Source organism: Trichechus manatus, unplaced genomic scaffold (assembly GCF_000243295.1).
Source record: "Trichechus manatus latirostris isolate Lorelei unplaced genomic scaffold, TriManLat1.0 scaffold00008, whole genome shotgun sequence".
NCBI classification, from domain to species: Eukaryota; Metazoa; Chordata; class Mammalia; order Sirenia; family Trichechidae; genus Trichechus; species Trichechus manatus.
In genome coordinates, this window is record NW_004443944.1 from 15333943 (window position 1) to 15350838 (window position 16896).

At 39.5% G+C, this 16896-nt stretch overlaps 1 protein-coding gene across 1 annotated transcript in view; it reads right to left on the reverse strand.

The window, feature by feature from the left end:
* Nucleotides 1–219: 219 nt before the first annotated feature.
* ARFGEF2 (ADP ribosylation factor guanine nucleotide exchange factor 2) overlaps nucleotides 220–16896 on the reverse strand; it is a 90311-nt gene continuing 73634 nt past the window's right edge. The window contains exons 29-39 of the mRNA XM_004370266.3: nucleotides 15925–16055; nucleotides 15647–15776; nucleotides 12816–12951; nucleotides 11824–11962; nucleotides 11662–11716; nucleotides 10503–10617; nucleotides 8801–8931; nucleotides 7432–7600; nucleotides 5619–5757; nucleotides 3937–4054; nucleotides 220–3568 (exon numbers count right to left, since the gene is read on the reverse strand). Coding sequence (XP_004370323.1) covers nucleotides 3392–3568; nucleotides 3937–4054; nucleotides 5619–5757; nucleotides 7432–7600; nucleotides 8801–8931; nucleotides 10503–10617; nucleotides 11662–11716; nucleotides 11824–11962; nucleotides 12816–12951; nucleotides 15647–15776; nucleotides 15925–16055 — 1440 coding nt within the window. The 3' untranslated portion in view covers nucleotides 220–3391. The remainder of the gene's footprint in view (nucleotides 3569–3936; nucleotides 4055–5618; nucleotides 5758–7431; nucleotides 7601–8800; nucleotides 8932–10502; nucleotides 10618–11661; nucleotides 11717–11823; nucleotides 11963–12815; nucleotides 12952–15646; nucleotides 15777–15924; nucleotides 16056–16896) is intronic.

Consider the following 16896-nt stretch of genomic DNA (forward strand, 5'->3'; position numbering starts at 1 on the left):
GTATACATCCATTGGGCAAGGAATGCTTTTCATTAAATTACCAATATTAAATGCACTTAACCATCATGTATAGATTAAATCAAAGTAGCTGTTAACTAACTTTTAGGCATTTTAAGAAGGAAAAACATACATTTTGCACAAAGAAATATTTGATGCAAATATGCAGATAAAATTTTTTAAAAATTAGAACACTGAGAAAAACTACACCTTTGATGAGTGTCTGTAATTTTTTTTTTTTTTTTGTAAGCAAGGAATTCCAGATATATTCATTCTTTAAAATATTCAGCTTTGGTTTACTGTTCTTCCCAACTTCAAAGCTGCAGATAACAAAACTCCAAAGATTTCCTATGAGCTCAAGCCATGTCTAACACAAATATTAAAACAGAATTCAGAAAATAAAGTATTAAGGATCCAGCTTCTGTTTAAATCAATATCCGCTTGCATCGTAACAACAAACATTTGAAACATTAGAAAATTAGGTAATACTTTCATTTGTCAGCAGGTTCCTTTAATTAACTATGACGACTACGGGATGTGTAGCCATTATCATAAAACAGCAAAAAAAGTTTAGCTTTTTCTTTTTTCCATTTTGTACAAAAGTCACCTGTCAGAGGAAAATGTTCTGTTTCCAGATATTATCATACGATTTCTGTAATGTATGTTCTTTGGTTGTATACAAGGAGCAACAGGGAAAAGGTATATTTGACTCTAAAGATGCAGATTAGAGAGAAAATACCCCATCCACCGTTTGTTGTTAAGATGCCAAAGCTGGTGATTTCTCTATTGGACAATGAAGAAAAACAAAATTGTTCAAAGCAGCAGTATTGTAACAAAAACTTCTCTAGAGACCCAGCACATATAACCAGCACTTAAAGCATTCTGAGAAAGAAATAAGGCCTTGGAAAAAGCTTCACACTCCTCTGTAACTCTGTGCAATAAAGTGCGCCTGGCCCGGTGCCCTGGCGTCGCACACATCCTTTTCACTAGTGTTTGAGTGGCACAAGCCATGTGTATCATGAGAAAGAATAGATTTATTCACAAAAAAGAATTTCAGCTGAATGGCTTATTACTGGAGGTAAAGGATTTCCTCTGTCACTGTCTACCGACGAGAAAAATTACCCAAAATGGTTTTACATCGAGTTTTTAAAAGGTCCACTGCTGGTACAAGTCAAATTCAGAAAAATGAAATGTTCAAAAGACGAAGTTAAAAGGAAATCTAAGTCTGAATGTTTCAATAAGTAACCAAATGCTCTTCCACATTCTCTACCCCACGAGAGGAGGCAACAATTAAAGAGAAGGCAGGAAAACATTGGAAAAGTCACATTCGATGAAGAAAGTGCCACATGAGAACCTCGGAAGGAAAGAAAAATACCACCAATCAAGGGACGTATCTCTACTGTATGGAGGTAAGTATGAATCAGCCACATGTTCTTCATCTATACCTTCAGCACAAATATTGATTATCATTGAGGTTGTGACAGACTACAGTACCGGGGGTGAATCTCAGAACGTGAGTTTCACGTTGCAGTGTAAGGATGTAACAGATTCCAGGAAAAGTTGGTCAAATGTGCTAACATTTCCCATTCACAGTAAAATATTCTCCCATAGTCCCTTCCTGCTAAATTATATAGCTCCTCTTTGCTAATATACATAAGTAATATAAAAACCTAAACCTGGTCTTTTTTTCTTTGGTAGAGAAATTAAAACCCTTTTTGGGAAAGAAGAAAGAAGACAGAGGATGGCTGGACAAAACAAAAAAAATTCTCAAGCTGTTAAAAACAAAAAACTTAAAAATCAATCTCTTAATAAGCACCAGAAATCCTTCTCTATAAAGAAAAAATACTCAATTTTACAGATAGGTTCCCAAACTAGTAACTTCTAAGGCACCAGAGTTGACATCAGTACAACCCAATTTACAGAACTAAAGAGTGTAGGTAGAAGTTTGAATGTTTTAATAACTCTGTGTAATACTTTTTCTAACGCTCAGTGCTGCTCCAGGAGAGCAGTGGATGAGAGGGCAGAGAATGAGCGCGTGGTTCTTTTTTTCGCTGACTCAGAATAAATTAAGCTTCCAAATATACTGTTTGCAGGTTCCGGGCTGCATTTGTATATGCCCACTTTTACAAAAGCTGCATCAGAATTCAGTTCTACTGCAGTTAAGAGTATTGCACCATCATTAACATAATAAGGACCCCAGAACCTAACCTTCCAAAAAATTCAGCTCCCAGGCTCAAATTAACGGAAACATTGGGCACATGCCACCTCCTGCTGTCGTCACATCAGCTGTGCTGGCTCACGACAGCACAGGCTCGTTCTGGTTCAACCCATGCCACTTGGCTGGGGAGGGCCACAGGAGCATCTCTTCTCATGCACAGTTACTGTCCCTCTCTCGAGGGCCCTTTAGTGGGGACTGTGCAAAGCAGTGATACTCACAATCAATACACTCACTATTCTGAGTTAAAAATAAAAAGGTTTTACTCAAATATAAATTAACTCTGGTTAAATTACTACTTCATTTTCATTACTACTTCATATATTAGATTTCAGTGTGTGAGATGGACAACGTATTCTGAAATTTTAATACAATACCCATCCACATATACTTACTTCAAAGGAGGCTAATCATCTTCCTTAAATTGTTTACTTTCTTCCTATAGATTTTTCTCCCCAGCTTACTAAAACAGGGAGAGCCAGGAGGCACTACATTTTTTTTTTTTTTTAATCTTGCAAGCTCTTAATTCTAACTTAATCACTAAACTCTGCCTTCAATCAAATCTTCAATGAGATCATTTTGTAAAATACTTTAAAAACCAATCAGACATTAAAAAAAACACACACAAAAAGCCCTTCTCTTCCCTAACTTTCCCCAAACTGATCTAACTACAGCTGACTTACAACTGACAAAGACACTCAAACTTCTCTAACACGCTCGAACAACAACAAAAAAACCCAGCGTATTTTTCGGTGGCAGTTAACCGTTACAAGAAATTTTATTAACGTACTCTAATAATCATGAACCTATACAGCTATGTTCAGTATTTTCAAGGAGAGCAACTTCCTCTGACAAAAATTTACAACCAATCGTGGGACTCTGCTAGAAAATGATGGCATCTGCGATGACCGATTCGACAGACAATTTAATCAGCCAAATGGAATGACAGAGATGAAACAGACTCCCCACCTACTGTGTTAACTGGGTATGCAACAATTTGATGAGAACCATCATGGACTCTGATGGGGCCAGCAGAGACGCCATCCTCGTCCAGACCATTCTGAGATCCAAGATGCCGACTCCTTGTTTCTATGACCTGACCCTTCATAAGATGTGTCAGTCAGAGGAGGCATTAGGAATGTTCTGTGGAGCTGCAGCTGTGGCTCGGACGGGCCAGTGCTACCACACTGCTGACAATGTCCCTGGGAGCTGTGATGGCTCTTCTGGAGTCCATATCTTATAAACAACACCTATCCGTAAGAAGAACTTCCGCAGAACTGCTCGGAGCTCAGGAATCAGGTCAAACTGCATCATTTCACACAAGTAGGGATAGTACATCGAAGCATGTGCTTTAAACTTGACGTAGGAGAGAAGCAGAGACATAAAATTAGACATGGAGCCATTTTCTTTTTGCACTAGATTTTTAAAACTATTCCTTTCACCCTGGAACTTTTTGCAATATTGGTGCTTTTTCTTGCTATTAGAGAGCTGGTGCCAAAACACTTGCAAATTAACAATATTTAACTCCAAACACAAATTAACTGGGGATAGCCTTGCCACCCAAAGTCAAGTTCTCAGGCCTAAACCAGTGTTTCACAATCTCAACCCACTCTCCTAGAAAAGTCACTTCAAACTGTTTAAAAAGCCATCCTGCCAAAAAAGAAAAAAAGGCAACCCAAATCTTATATCCCAGTGGAGGCATCAGAGAGTTTACTTGCTTATACCTTTTCATCATTTATTTTGAGGGTTTTTGTTAGAAGTAACAACAAGAGACTTGTCCAGGCTTCCCGATGGCTTTCGGAGTTCACCGTGATGAAGTATGCAAGAGCTTCACTGCACACACTACAAGTACGAGGGGAGGAGACGCGTCAAACAGCAGTTAATATCTCACATTCGGTGGGGAACTTTTATCCTTGCAATGAGTGTTGACTGAGCACCCGTGCCAGCTGCGCCACCTTGGGCAAAACATTGTGCAGCCTCAGTTTCCTCAGCTATAAAATGGGCATAAATAACTGTACCAAACTCAAGGGGTTGTTGTGAGGATTAAACAAGTTTGTTAAGTTTTAGCTCAGGCCTGGCACACAGTGAGGGCTCAATGGATATTTGCAGAATTCAACTTCTTTAGCTCATGTGAAAAGTAGCCAACTCAAGTGTATTATTTAATTATACACTGCCTCCCTCTTTTCATCACCACACACAATTGCTGTTTTTAAAAACATGTTATGCTGAAAACTTAACTCTTATGTATGTCCTTTAGGGAAACTTCATGACACTATGTAGGTAATTCTCTTTTGGGCTTGGTTTAAGTTGAGATGAGCCACTGATGTCCCACTCTTTTTTTTTTTTTTTTTTTTCAGTTTATGACTTCTTAGTTATATATTCTCATTGTAAGACAACTGGAAAGTGCATAAAACTATAAAGGAGAGAAACAATATCCATAATTCTATCATCCTAAGGGGTGCATGACAACATTCTGGCATATTTCTTTCTGTTTTTTTAGATACGATTTTTAAAAAATATTGTTGAAAATCACAAATATATGTAATTTTGCATCTTGGATTTTTGTCTTATTGTCTGATGAGCATATTCCCACATCAAAGAAAAAAAATCTTGATTTTTAATGGCTGCATAGTACTCTATCATATACCATAAGTTAGTTGTCCATTTTTAATTTTTTCTCTTTGTAAGTCAGTCTGCAATGAATATTCTGTGTGGGAATTCGGGTTCCTATTTCTAAAATATTTTCTTAAATAGGTTCCATAACAGTGGAATTACCGAGTCAAAGAGAACGAACTTTCTAAGCTCCTGATATATAATGCCACCTGCTTTCCAGCAACATCACGTCAACGCACTTGTACCAGCAGTGCAGGACAGTGTGTATCTCTACAGTCGCCAGCACTGCATGTGACTGTTTTTAAATGTTAAAGGAGTAAAAGGAAACGCAGACATCAGCATCTAGCTCAGCCGCCCCGGAGCTGGGTGGCAAAGATGTACTTTTCGGACTGGAGCTGTCTCAATGGCATCCCACTGTCTTCCCATAATCGAAGTCGGTGCATCCTGGTATCCATATGATTCTAATATATTCGTCTTTGGAAAAAGGAATGATGGGATGCTGGAGCTGACAGGCAGGGGCTCTAGAGTCCCAGGAGGGGAAGTGACTGGCTCCAGGCCTGCTGACTCTGAGCTCAGAACACTTCTCACTGCCCATGTTTCTGTGCCTTAGAGAGGACTTACGACAGAAACAAAGGAGGCCCCACCCTCCAAACAGAAAATAAAAAGAAAAAGGAAAACAGCTTGTGAGGGTGTCAGTGTAGCTGTTCCTCTCTTCCTTTTCTATTCACAGTATTGTGGTGATGCAGTCTGTATATTACATACAAGAAATTAAATTGGAAACCAATCTTCTTACGTTAAAAGTCGCTGCTGTATTTCTTCCCAGGAATCCCTTCGGTTCTCGTCGACGTACATTCGAAAGAGGATCCTCAAACAGCAGGCCAGGCTGCTGGTTTCTTGTTTTAGAAGATTGGGCTTAGACTTGCCCTTAAAACCTAGAGATCAGATAGTCATATAAGTAGTGCACATTTCCAGGATAATGTGGAGGAATCGTGTGGGAACCCAATATAGTCACTTTAGGAAACAATGAAACATCTCCTATACTTAATACAACTCAGTTGCCTGAAACAGAATGCTTTGTGTGACAGGTGACGCTTCATCCTCTCAAGCGTAATAGCTCTTAAGAATTCTAGCATGTTTCTAAGCTGCAAGATGTTTTTTCACATAGTACACAATAAAGTATAAGAATACACTTTCTTAAACAAAGCAGTACCAATCTGCCACAGATGTGCAAACCACTCTTACAATCTCTCTCTTTTTTTTTAGCAAAATGTTACTAACGGCAAAGACATAAAACATCTAGATATTTTAAAGCCATGGGGAAAAGTGACATTTTTTTAAGTTGTGGGTTAGAATAGGAATTTGGGGAGAAAATGAAAGTAATAGTAAAAACATAAAAATATTAATAAAACATTTTTATGCAAAGTTCAAACTAATGAGAACCCTACTCCCCCTGCTGCATATGCATATACATACATACATACACTCACACACACACACACACACACACAGAGGAGAAGCATAATTTCAAGGCTGGAGACCAAGTGACCTGTAAATTGGACTTAGGCGTTTGTGACTTGCAGCACTACTTCAGTTGATAATCAGCAATTACTGCCAGGGCCATGGGACCTCACTGCTACTTTAGAGCCTGGGAAAGCCAGTGAGCGATTCTGGTGACTTTGTGGTGTTATGCCACATTCACCACTGTCATAATTTTAAATGTTTTTTTACAGCTGATAACAATGTCACCTGATGCCGAAAAATCTATATTGTTGGAATGCAAGTTAGATGTCATTAAAAAAAGCTGTTGAGGGGGCCTAACTTTGAATCAGATAGATAAATAGCTTAAACAGTATTTAAAAGCAAAGTTACCTTATAGTGTCTGTGGATACATGTGCTATAAGAATGTGACCCCTCTCCTTTACTCTCAGGCCTATGGAATATACCTCTTGAGTTATCTGAATTTTGAATCATAAGAGGTCTTGAGGAATCATCATAAAATTCCACCTCTCTGTTTAAGAAATATACCTTTTCTTCTAGTGATCCTTATAGATCCAAAGTCATATGTATTTCCAAAGAACATAAATATGACATATAGCTTATTTTGAACATAAACACCATGTCCAGTACAGAAATAGTAACATTCCATAAAAAGTAACTATCTGAAATACTGCACTCACCACCAGGATTTACACATTTATTTTTGGAGGTGGGGAAGAGAGAGAAGAAAGGTGGAACCACGGAACCCCTAAAAGCCTCAGGAAATGTCTGAATGTTTTCCGTTCCTCCTAGCCCACCATATGTTTTACATTACATTTAACTAAACTATTTTAATTTAATGTAAAATTTCTTGACTTACTAGATCATTTCAAGTCTCCAACATTTGATTTGTTGTTTCATCAAACACTGTGAGTCTACCAGGTGCCAGGCAGCGTTCCTGGTGCTGGGATAAAACCTAGCCAATATTTCCCTTCCTTCCCTCTCAAGTACGAAAACATTTAGTAAATGACTCCAGCTATTGTTTAAAATACCAGGAATTTCCCAAAGGTTCTAATGTTTTAGGACAGTGGGCAGTGTGGCCACTTGTCCTATCTGCTGGGTGGCCTTACCTGCTCGCCAGAGGACGGTCCGCTGCTCGTAATTGGAGTTGAAGGCCTTTGAGAATGAATGGGACTCCTGCAAACAGTCCAGCAGCTTGAAGAGGTGCTGTGACGACATGTACTTGTACATGCCCTGGTCCTCTGTCTCTATGTGGATCTCTGCATCGAGCGTATCTTGCTAGGAGGGAGGGGAGGAGAGCTAACTGAACACAATGGAGTGGCTTTGGAACATCAGCAAGAAAGCTTTCCTAACACACTGTGATATCAGATGAAGACAGTCTTGACTCTCCAAAAGTCACCCTCTGTCTATGCTACACTTCATTCCTCAACACCCTGAACTGTTCTCCATTCAGTCTTGGCTCACTGGCTGGTGAAAGAATACAATGAGCTCATGTATCACGAAGACTTTGCTGGCTAAAGTTCCAGTTCTGTCAGTGTGGCCTTCGTGGCATGAATAGGAATGTGTGTTTCTGCAATTATATGACTACAGGATTGCATTGTCCTATTTCATAAACATAATTGGAAAATAAAACAATTAAGGTGCTGAACAATATATACAGAAATTGTTAAATGGGTACCTAATTTGCTGTGTAAACTTTCACCAAAAACACAATATTAAAAAAAAAAAAAAGAAAATCAAAGTGAAATATATGTAATAAAAAGTCTCAAACATACTGACTGAAAGAAAATATTAGGCCAAGCCTAAGTGGCATCTTTAGCCTCTATCAGGTGACTACTGAACTCCTGATTCTGGCTTCTCTGGAAAAGTTCCAAGACTGATGACCTGACCCCTGGATGGAGGACCTCCGCTTTACTGCAGTCCCCATCCAGTCTGCCTCATCCACCCACAGGGCCTGCTAGCCCCTGAAGCATTTGAGTTTGCAGCCCAGGGTGTAAAGTTACTGTACAACTTTTGGACACTCAATTCTCTATATTTTCAAGAATACCTTACATATAAAAGGCTGCGTATACAAAAGGAACAAAAAAGTGAGCTTTCTGAATGAAAAACTGGGATTCTTATTCACGTATTTTCCTTCATTTATGGTTAAATTATAGACCAATTATGGGCAATAGTCCCCCTGATTAATAACACTCATTTCAAAGCATCAAGGTGGCATCTGAGCAGTGGTATGCCTAGAAACAGCTCGGCGGGAGGGAGGGGGGGACCCTGATGTGTAGTGTCTGTCAATTTCTGTGGTATAAATATTTCCATCATGGCCAATTACAAGCTACTGATAAGACATCGCTGAATGCGGAGCTGGGAAGAGCTGAGCACCATCAGTTCTTGTCAGCCAGTACAAGCTGGCTCCAGCATACCACTGTCTCTAAGCCACCTCCTTGCAGACGAGGATGTCCTTCTGAGGCCTGCTGTCATTACCTGGGCAGCAACCATGTGCTCTGCATCCTCTTTTTTGCTCGTTGCGGGGTAGAACACGATGTTGTCAATGGCCTGTATCAATTCCAACTGGACCACACACTTGATGAGGAGGCTGGCAAACAGTTTCTGATCTATATTAGATGATAAGGATTAACCCTAATAATGATTCAGCCAATAGTGAATAAATATTCACTGAGCTCCTACTATGTGCCAGGCACGATTCTTGATGCTGTGATATAGCAATGAATAAAAGAGACAAAAATCCCCGTTCCCATGGAGTAGACAGACAATAAACAAGACACTTAAGTGTGAGATAAAGCTTGTCAAACGATGACGACATAGGTAAGGAAGGGGGACAGGAAGTGTAAGGGTGAGGGTACAAATTTAAATCAGCTGGTCAGGAAAGATCTCTGTGAAAACGTGATTATTTGAGCAAAGACCTAAAGAAGGCGAGGGAATGAGCTATGCAGGGCAGTAAGTTTCACCCCAACAGCAAGAGGCTGTGTGTTCCCGCGGTTCATCCTTGGGAATGGAGGGTGGCTCTTCGAAGTTCTTTACGTTTTTGAAAGTGGTTATGAAATCATATGCCCATGTAAAAATTCTCCAAGCAGTATTAGTTTTAATTAAAAAAAAAATACAGGGGAATTATATGAGCTGTACATTTAACTTATGCCAATTCATTATACCATCTTAAAAGAAAGAAAGAGAAAAATACAAATGGCGTACGAGACTCTGCCTGCCACTCTGCTTACTGAGCGTATGCCCAGAAGGGAGGCTGAGGTGAGAGACTAGTAGAAACACATCCACTGTTCCCTGGGAGAATGAGGGGTCTCAAGTTCCAGGTTCTTCTTGGTGTGCAGATGTCCTGCTGCACTGAGAGAGGTTCTATTTTTAAAGAAATGTATATTTGCTCCCCCCACACAAGCCCACTGCGTTGTCTGGAGTTTATGGAAGAAACTGAGACCATTCCCCACTGGACACTGTGGAGAAAACTGGCCGTGCCGCAGTTACTGAGAGACAGCATGCCGGTCTCCTACACGGTGCCTTTTTAATGGATTTCAAGGGTGATTACATTTTATTCCTTCAAAAGATAATGGTGACCACACCTGGCTTTTGTCTAACGTGCTGCTTCGAAAGTTAACTTCAATGTTAGCACGTACAGCCTGGTGTGGTGAGGAGGGCGTGGGGCTGCAATGAAGACAAACAACAGGGCACACAATTTTAAAAAGAGCAGAATAACACATACAAGTTCCAACTCCTCAGTCGGCCAAGGATGCGTCGGAATCCCAACTGTACGACACATTGGCATATGTCACCTGTCTAAGCCTCAGGTCACGCAAATGTAAAACAGAACCACCTTCAAAGGGCCATTGTAAAGATTAAACGAGACCATGCACATAAAGCACACAGTAGAGTGCCTGGCACACAGCAGCAGGATTCCATCATCTGTACAAAAAGGAGGGCAGGACAATTCACACAAATATATATGTGTGTTTGCCTGCACGTGGATGAAACGTCGCTGGAAGGGAACGTAAGGGGGCAGCACTGGCTGTCACAGGCAAGAGGTCTGGCAGACTGAGGCACAAGGGTGAGGAGAAAGGCTTATCATGTGCACCCTTCTGTACCTTCTGAATATCTGAGTCATGTAAATGTGTGACCTATTTTAAATAAATGAAAACATTAAAAAAATCAGTGGTCTTACTTGCATATGGTCTACCCTTCCAGCTGTCGTCGGTCGGGTTAGAGAGCTGGCTCTGGCCTCTCTCAGAGGCATTCTTATCTATGCTGCTTGAAGACTGGCGGTCCAGATCCATATCCTTAAAGCAAAGCAGAGAGAAACACACTGTTCACTCCTCTTCATCCAAAAGCAGTGCTGGGCAGAAATGTGCCCGTTTCAGCACTGCCAGGCCAGCTAGATTTATGGGCCTTGCTCTAAGTAAAATTTATACTGCATGCACGTCTCAAAGGCTGCAGAGGAGAGATTAAGAAGTTCATCTATGCCTCCTCTCATTAAAATTTCACACTTTCCTATTCCAGTTTAGACAGCATTTCTCTACATAGTATGATTTAACAGTGAGCGTAACAAATTTTTAAGGAGCTCAAGTTAAAAAATAAACCAGTGAGGTAGCTAGTGATTTCGAGTTGACAGTGCAAGAAAGAGTCAAAAAGCAGAAAATGTTTAAATAATGTGCTTTGTTTCTGTATCTCAAATACCTCTTAAACACTAACGGCCTCATAGTTATTTGGGATAGAAGTCAATAATCCAAACTCCTCTATAAAATGAGATTTCAATTAGAACTTCTTAATGTGGCCTCATATAAAAAATAACTATTTCATTGATGGACAGCAAACCTCCGTTTGGGAAAGCAATAAATAAGGACACTCAAAACAAACCAAGTGTTATTTATAATAGTGAAACACTAGAAGTGACTGAGACTCCAACGAGGGAGAATTGGTTAAATAAATTATAATAATGTGCAGCCACTGAAAAGGCTGTTCTCAAAGAATATTTAAGAATATGGAAAAATGCTCAAAATGTTAAGTAATTTGGCATGTGCCAAATGAGCTCTCATTTCAATTAAGTATGGTGTTTGTGTGCATAGCCAAAGAAAAAACTAGAAACGTAAACTCTGATTTTTATTGAGTGACATGACTCATTTTCTTGATACACTTCTGTATGTTCTAAAAAAAAAAAAATTTTTTTTTTAATGAACATATATTGTTTTTAGATCTTCTAACTTTTTCTTTTTCTTTTTTTTTTTTTAACTCACATCCCATCAGAGAAGCACAGACTCTTTGGGCTGATTAATCTTTTACTAAGATATGAGATCACAGAAAAGACCAAAAAGAAAAAATCCTACCAAATGTTTTTCTGATGAATCTTCCTCCATGCCTACAGGTCTCCATGTCAGCAAACTTAAGGGAATGCAAGAGGAAGAAATGATCAACATGAAAGGCAACCAGAAGCTTTAAGACATTCACTGAACACAGAATTATACTGCAACAGTCACATTAACACTTACATATGTGGGATGGTTGTTTTGAAAATATCTAACATACAACTGCACGTTTCATCCCAGACACCAGGGCTGAATTTCTCTCCATTGGATATTACTAAGTTTTCTAAGCAATTTGTACCTGATCGAGCCAACTGCTCATTATCTGCAAAATAAAACATCTGTCATTAAACTCCAGCTGCTGTTTTGATTCCAACCAAATCCCTGAGCCTTCATATCGTGAGGTGGAGACTATGCAACTGGCGGGTTTGTAGGCTTTTCATTAATGAAGCAAATGCTATAGACAGTATTACCATTTTTACAGTTTAAATAGGCTACAAAGAGGTAAGATTATTTGTCATATTTTATTGCTAGGGATGAAGATCAACATTTTGCTACTTTAAGTAAATGGCTTCACATATGAGAAATGGTAAGAGCAGAGAGAAAATATTAGACTAGTGTCTCCAAAAATTTAGTCACTTTAACATTATGTTTCTAATTTTTACCATATCAGTATCAACTGTTTCATCATTTATGTTATTTTATAAACTGAGTAACTTTTTGAAAAACTTAACTAATTAAGCCTTGTCCTAAGCCAAAACTATCTATGGGATCCAGGTCTGATGGCTAGTTGGGTATTTTTCCTAAAACACCTAACTACTTAAACAAAAAAGGTCCATCGATGAAGCTGTTGATCTTGACTCTAAGGGCACGTTTTTAAAACATTTTATCATAGACAATTTCAAACATATACAAAAGTAGAAATAATAGTATAATGTACAAAGGTACATCTTTTAAAATATAACTACATCCCACCTTAAAGAAATACCTACAAACTGAGTTGAAGGAGGGAGGGGTTGCTTTTATGCTCCAATTAAATAAATAAAAAACAAACACACTTTCACTAATTATACACTGTATTCCCTGACATAATATCTATGTTTTTATATGCTGAAGAAAATCAACTCTCATTAAGGATGATGACTAGAAAAATTAATGCCTACAGACTTAAAGAGTACCTTGCTTTACACACCACTGCAACTGTGCAAATACATCGGAAAGCAGAACTTCATTCAGAGCTTCGTAAAACTGGGTAAATACATCGCAAATAGCATAAAGTGCGTGATTGCAAGTTGTCGTCATCCACTCAGATTTCTGGAAAAACAATATAGAGAGAACGTTTAAAAGCCTCCCTCCTTGAGGTGAGACTGACATTCTCATACACTACCGGCAAAACTTCTGGAAAGCAAGTTGGTAGTATCGTTGACAGCCTTAAAAACGTTCACACCCACTGCCCACTACTTCTAGGAACTGATCCTAAAGAATCAATCAGGTTCATGAATAAAGATGTTTACCACATTGGCATTTATATACTGAAAACACAGATACAACCTAATGTCTAGCAATGTGGGGATTAAACATGACAGAATATTAAACAGATGTTCACAATGGTATCATACAGAGTTTTGATGATCTGGAAAATATGAACATATTACACTAAACACAACTGACACCAAAATCTTAAATATTAAAAATGATGCCATGACATCACCAGAGGAAATACACAGAGATATTTATAAAATCCGGAAAAGGGAACGGCTGCTAAGCACGATTCCAAATGTAAACCATAAAGGCAAAAGCTGATAGATTTGGCTACTTTAAAAGCTAAAAGTTTCCAAAATAAAAAGGAAATAAGAGTGACAAAGTGGGCAAAACCATCTGTAATGTATGTAAAGATATGCTACTACAATCTTTATATGCAGATTGTGGTAGCATATATCTTTATACGTGTAATCTTTATATACATATAAAGATTGCAGTAGCATATCTCAATAGGAAGAAGGCGAATAACCCAACAGAAAAATGTATTAAGCTATAGTTTTAAAACATGAAAAATATAATTTAATTGAAAACAGCATCTTAAGTTTGGATATTGCTGTTTGATTCAATTCAGTTCTTGGAAAACATGAAGTATCCAAGAATTAAAAAAAAAAGACAAAGAAATGCAAACGATCAGTGATGTGGAAAAGTGTAAGCTCGCTGGCAATTAAAAAAAAATTAAATGCGATACTTTTCCTATTAAATTAACAACATATGAAAAGCTCAGGTGGGTGTGGAGAAACAGGAACACTCACGCATTACCGACAGAAGTGTAAAAATGAATACAAATTTATTTGGACTTCAACTTAGCAGTACTTATCAAAAAGCTCAGTAACGTGCAAGCCCCAAACCTGCCATTCAGACCACTTATCCTAAAGAAAGAACACAAGTAGAAGTCCAGCTACAAAATAATGTTCACTTCAGTGTGTCTGAAGAAATGAAAATTGGAAACAACCTAAATGTCCAATAGTAGGAGACTGGTTGAATAAACTATGGTACATTCACAACTAGGAATATCTTGCAGCCCTTAAAAACACTGTAGAAGAAAAATTAGAGTTGCGAAAGGCTGTATATGAAAAACCCTCATATGCATTAAGTTAAAAAAGCAGTTTACAGTATGAGTGGTGCATCTCATTTTTGTAAAAATAAAATGTGTATGATACACGAAGAGAAGAGGCATTTGAAGGGGTTAATGTTGCCAGTGCAACTGTGTTTACATTTTTCTTTGTTTTCTGATCTTTCTGTAATGAATATGTATTTGTTTTACAATGAGAAAAAACTTATTTTAAAATTAGAAAAAAAAAAAAAGATTATAAATTGTATCTATACTATGAAGACTAAGGTGTGCCTGACCCAAGCCATGGTGTTTTCAATCGCCTCATATGCATGCGAAAGCTGGACAATGAACAAGGGAGATCGAACAAGAACTGACACCTTTAAATATGGTGCTGGAGGTACTGACTATACCTCAGACTGCTAGAGGAACAAATCTGGGAAGAAGGACAGCCAGAATGCTCATTAGAAGCAAGGATGGCAAGATTTCATCTCACACACTTTGGACATGTTATCAGGAGGGACCAATGCCTGGAGAAGGACATCATGCTTGGTACAGTAGAGGGTCAGCAAAAAAGAGGAAGACCCTCAATGAGATGGACTGACACAGTGGCTGCAATAATGGGCTCACGCATAACAATGATTGTGAGGATGGTGCAGGACCTCAGCAGCGTTTTGGTCTATTGTACACAGGGTGGCTATGAGTTAGAACCGACTCAACGGCACCTAACAACGACACTGCTTGAACTCAGCCATGTAAAAGACAGAGAAATTTGCCAAAGAATAATTCTAGTTTCTGGATGGTAAAATTATGAATTCTCTATATTTTCCATGTTAAGCATATGTTACTCTTATACTGGAAGAGGGGGAGGAGGGCATGGTGTTCCTAAGAGAAAGTACAAAAGTTACTCTCTCATCTAAAAATCTTGAGAGAAGACTATCCCCTTCACGCTCTTCCCCAGTGAGGCAAATAACAAAACACCCGCATGCATCAAAAGTCCTTTGTTAAAAAATGGCCTAATATCTGCCAACATCATCTTCAACTGTAACTTCATTAAAAACCCTTAAGGGATCGGAAACACTCCACTTACTTCTGACTTTTTTCAGAAGTCGATGTGAACAAACAGCTATGACAGCCAGTAGGGCGTCCTGCTGAAATGGACAGGAAGGATGCCCAAGGGCCATGTGGCCAGATGACGGTGACTGATTTCCGCTCCCCCTTCTCCAGATAGGGAGAGCCTCTTTAGTCCTAGTTGATGCTGGTAGAAGAATACCAGGAGAGTGTCTCCATTCTCCAAACACACCTTACAGAGCTCAGTATTTAAGACTTCTGGGTTGATGACTCTGCAGCCCCAGAAGCAGACCAAAGGCTTTCCTCCCCATCGTATCCAGGGCAGTGCTTTCGTCATTCTCTTACCTCTGACTGCTGCTCCGGAAGTTTCATGTTGTCGAAAATCCTAAACACGATTCTGAACAGATCCTGCCACCAATGCTTTTCAAAGGTGTGGCCGTAGCTCTTCATGATCTCAAACATGACAGTGAGTCCTCTGGAGGAAACAGAGCCAGGCGCAGAAGAGGGAATGGGGTGGGAGAGGGAACAACAGAGAAGAAAGTGGGAGACATGGGGTCAGGTGAGCAAGTGCCTGAGGCTCGTGTCAGTGCTGCAGGGGGCCGCAATGCCGGGGACATGGTTACCTTGTCCGTACATCTAACTTGCATCTATTAATGATGCAGGAGAGCTCGAATAGAATGGGGAACCAGCCTCGGACCCAGACTCTGTCGCCAGGAGCTACATTCATGTCGTCACTTGTGTATTCCTGTAGCACCTACAACGAAAGTCACAGCTAAGACGTAGACTCGGCAAGCAAGAGAGAGGAACTTCAAAGGAACACGACAAAGATTAAAGCCCTGCACATTTTCCTCCCCTAAAAATATCCTTTCAGCACTGGTACACAGGCAGTCCCAAGGAGACAGACATTCGCCTGTCCCAAAGGGCACACAAGCAGTTTCCCCATATGAACCCACAGCGGGTTTGAGTAGGGCAGATCACAGATTCCTGGGGGTGGGAGGTATCACATTAAGAAGAGCACTACAGGTCAAATGGTGTTAGCCAAATATCCAGGATGATTCAAAATCTTAGATCATTCCGGAATGTTATTATAATAAAAACTACTTAAAATAATAGCAACAGCAGCAGCAACTACTATATACTGAGTGCCTGCTATGGGCCAGGAACTGTTAAGGTGCAGGGAGAAATAATGGTCCCATTTTACAGATGAGTTAACTGAGGCACTGAGAGGTGAAGTAAGCTGTCCAGGGTCATGCAGCTAGGGGCTGACAGTCTCTCCACAGTCTGGCTGTGGACCCCTACTCTCTGCCCTATCACTTGGATTTTGACCTCTCTGCTCTGTTACTAAGGAGCCCTGATGGTACAATGGTTAAGTGTTTGGCTGCTAATCAAAAGGTTGGCAGCTCAAACCCACCAGCAGCTCCATAGAAGAAAAAACCTGGCAATCTGCTGCCATAAAGATTACAGCCTAGAACTGCCCCATAGAGCTTAATCTTTATAGGATTTAATCTTCAATCCTGCAAAGATTAAACCCTTGGAGCAGTTCTACTCTGTCAAATAGGGTTGCTATGAGTTGGAATCGACTCTATAGCACCCAA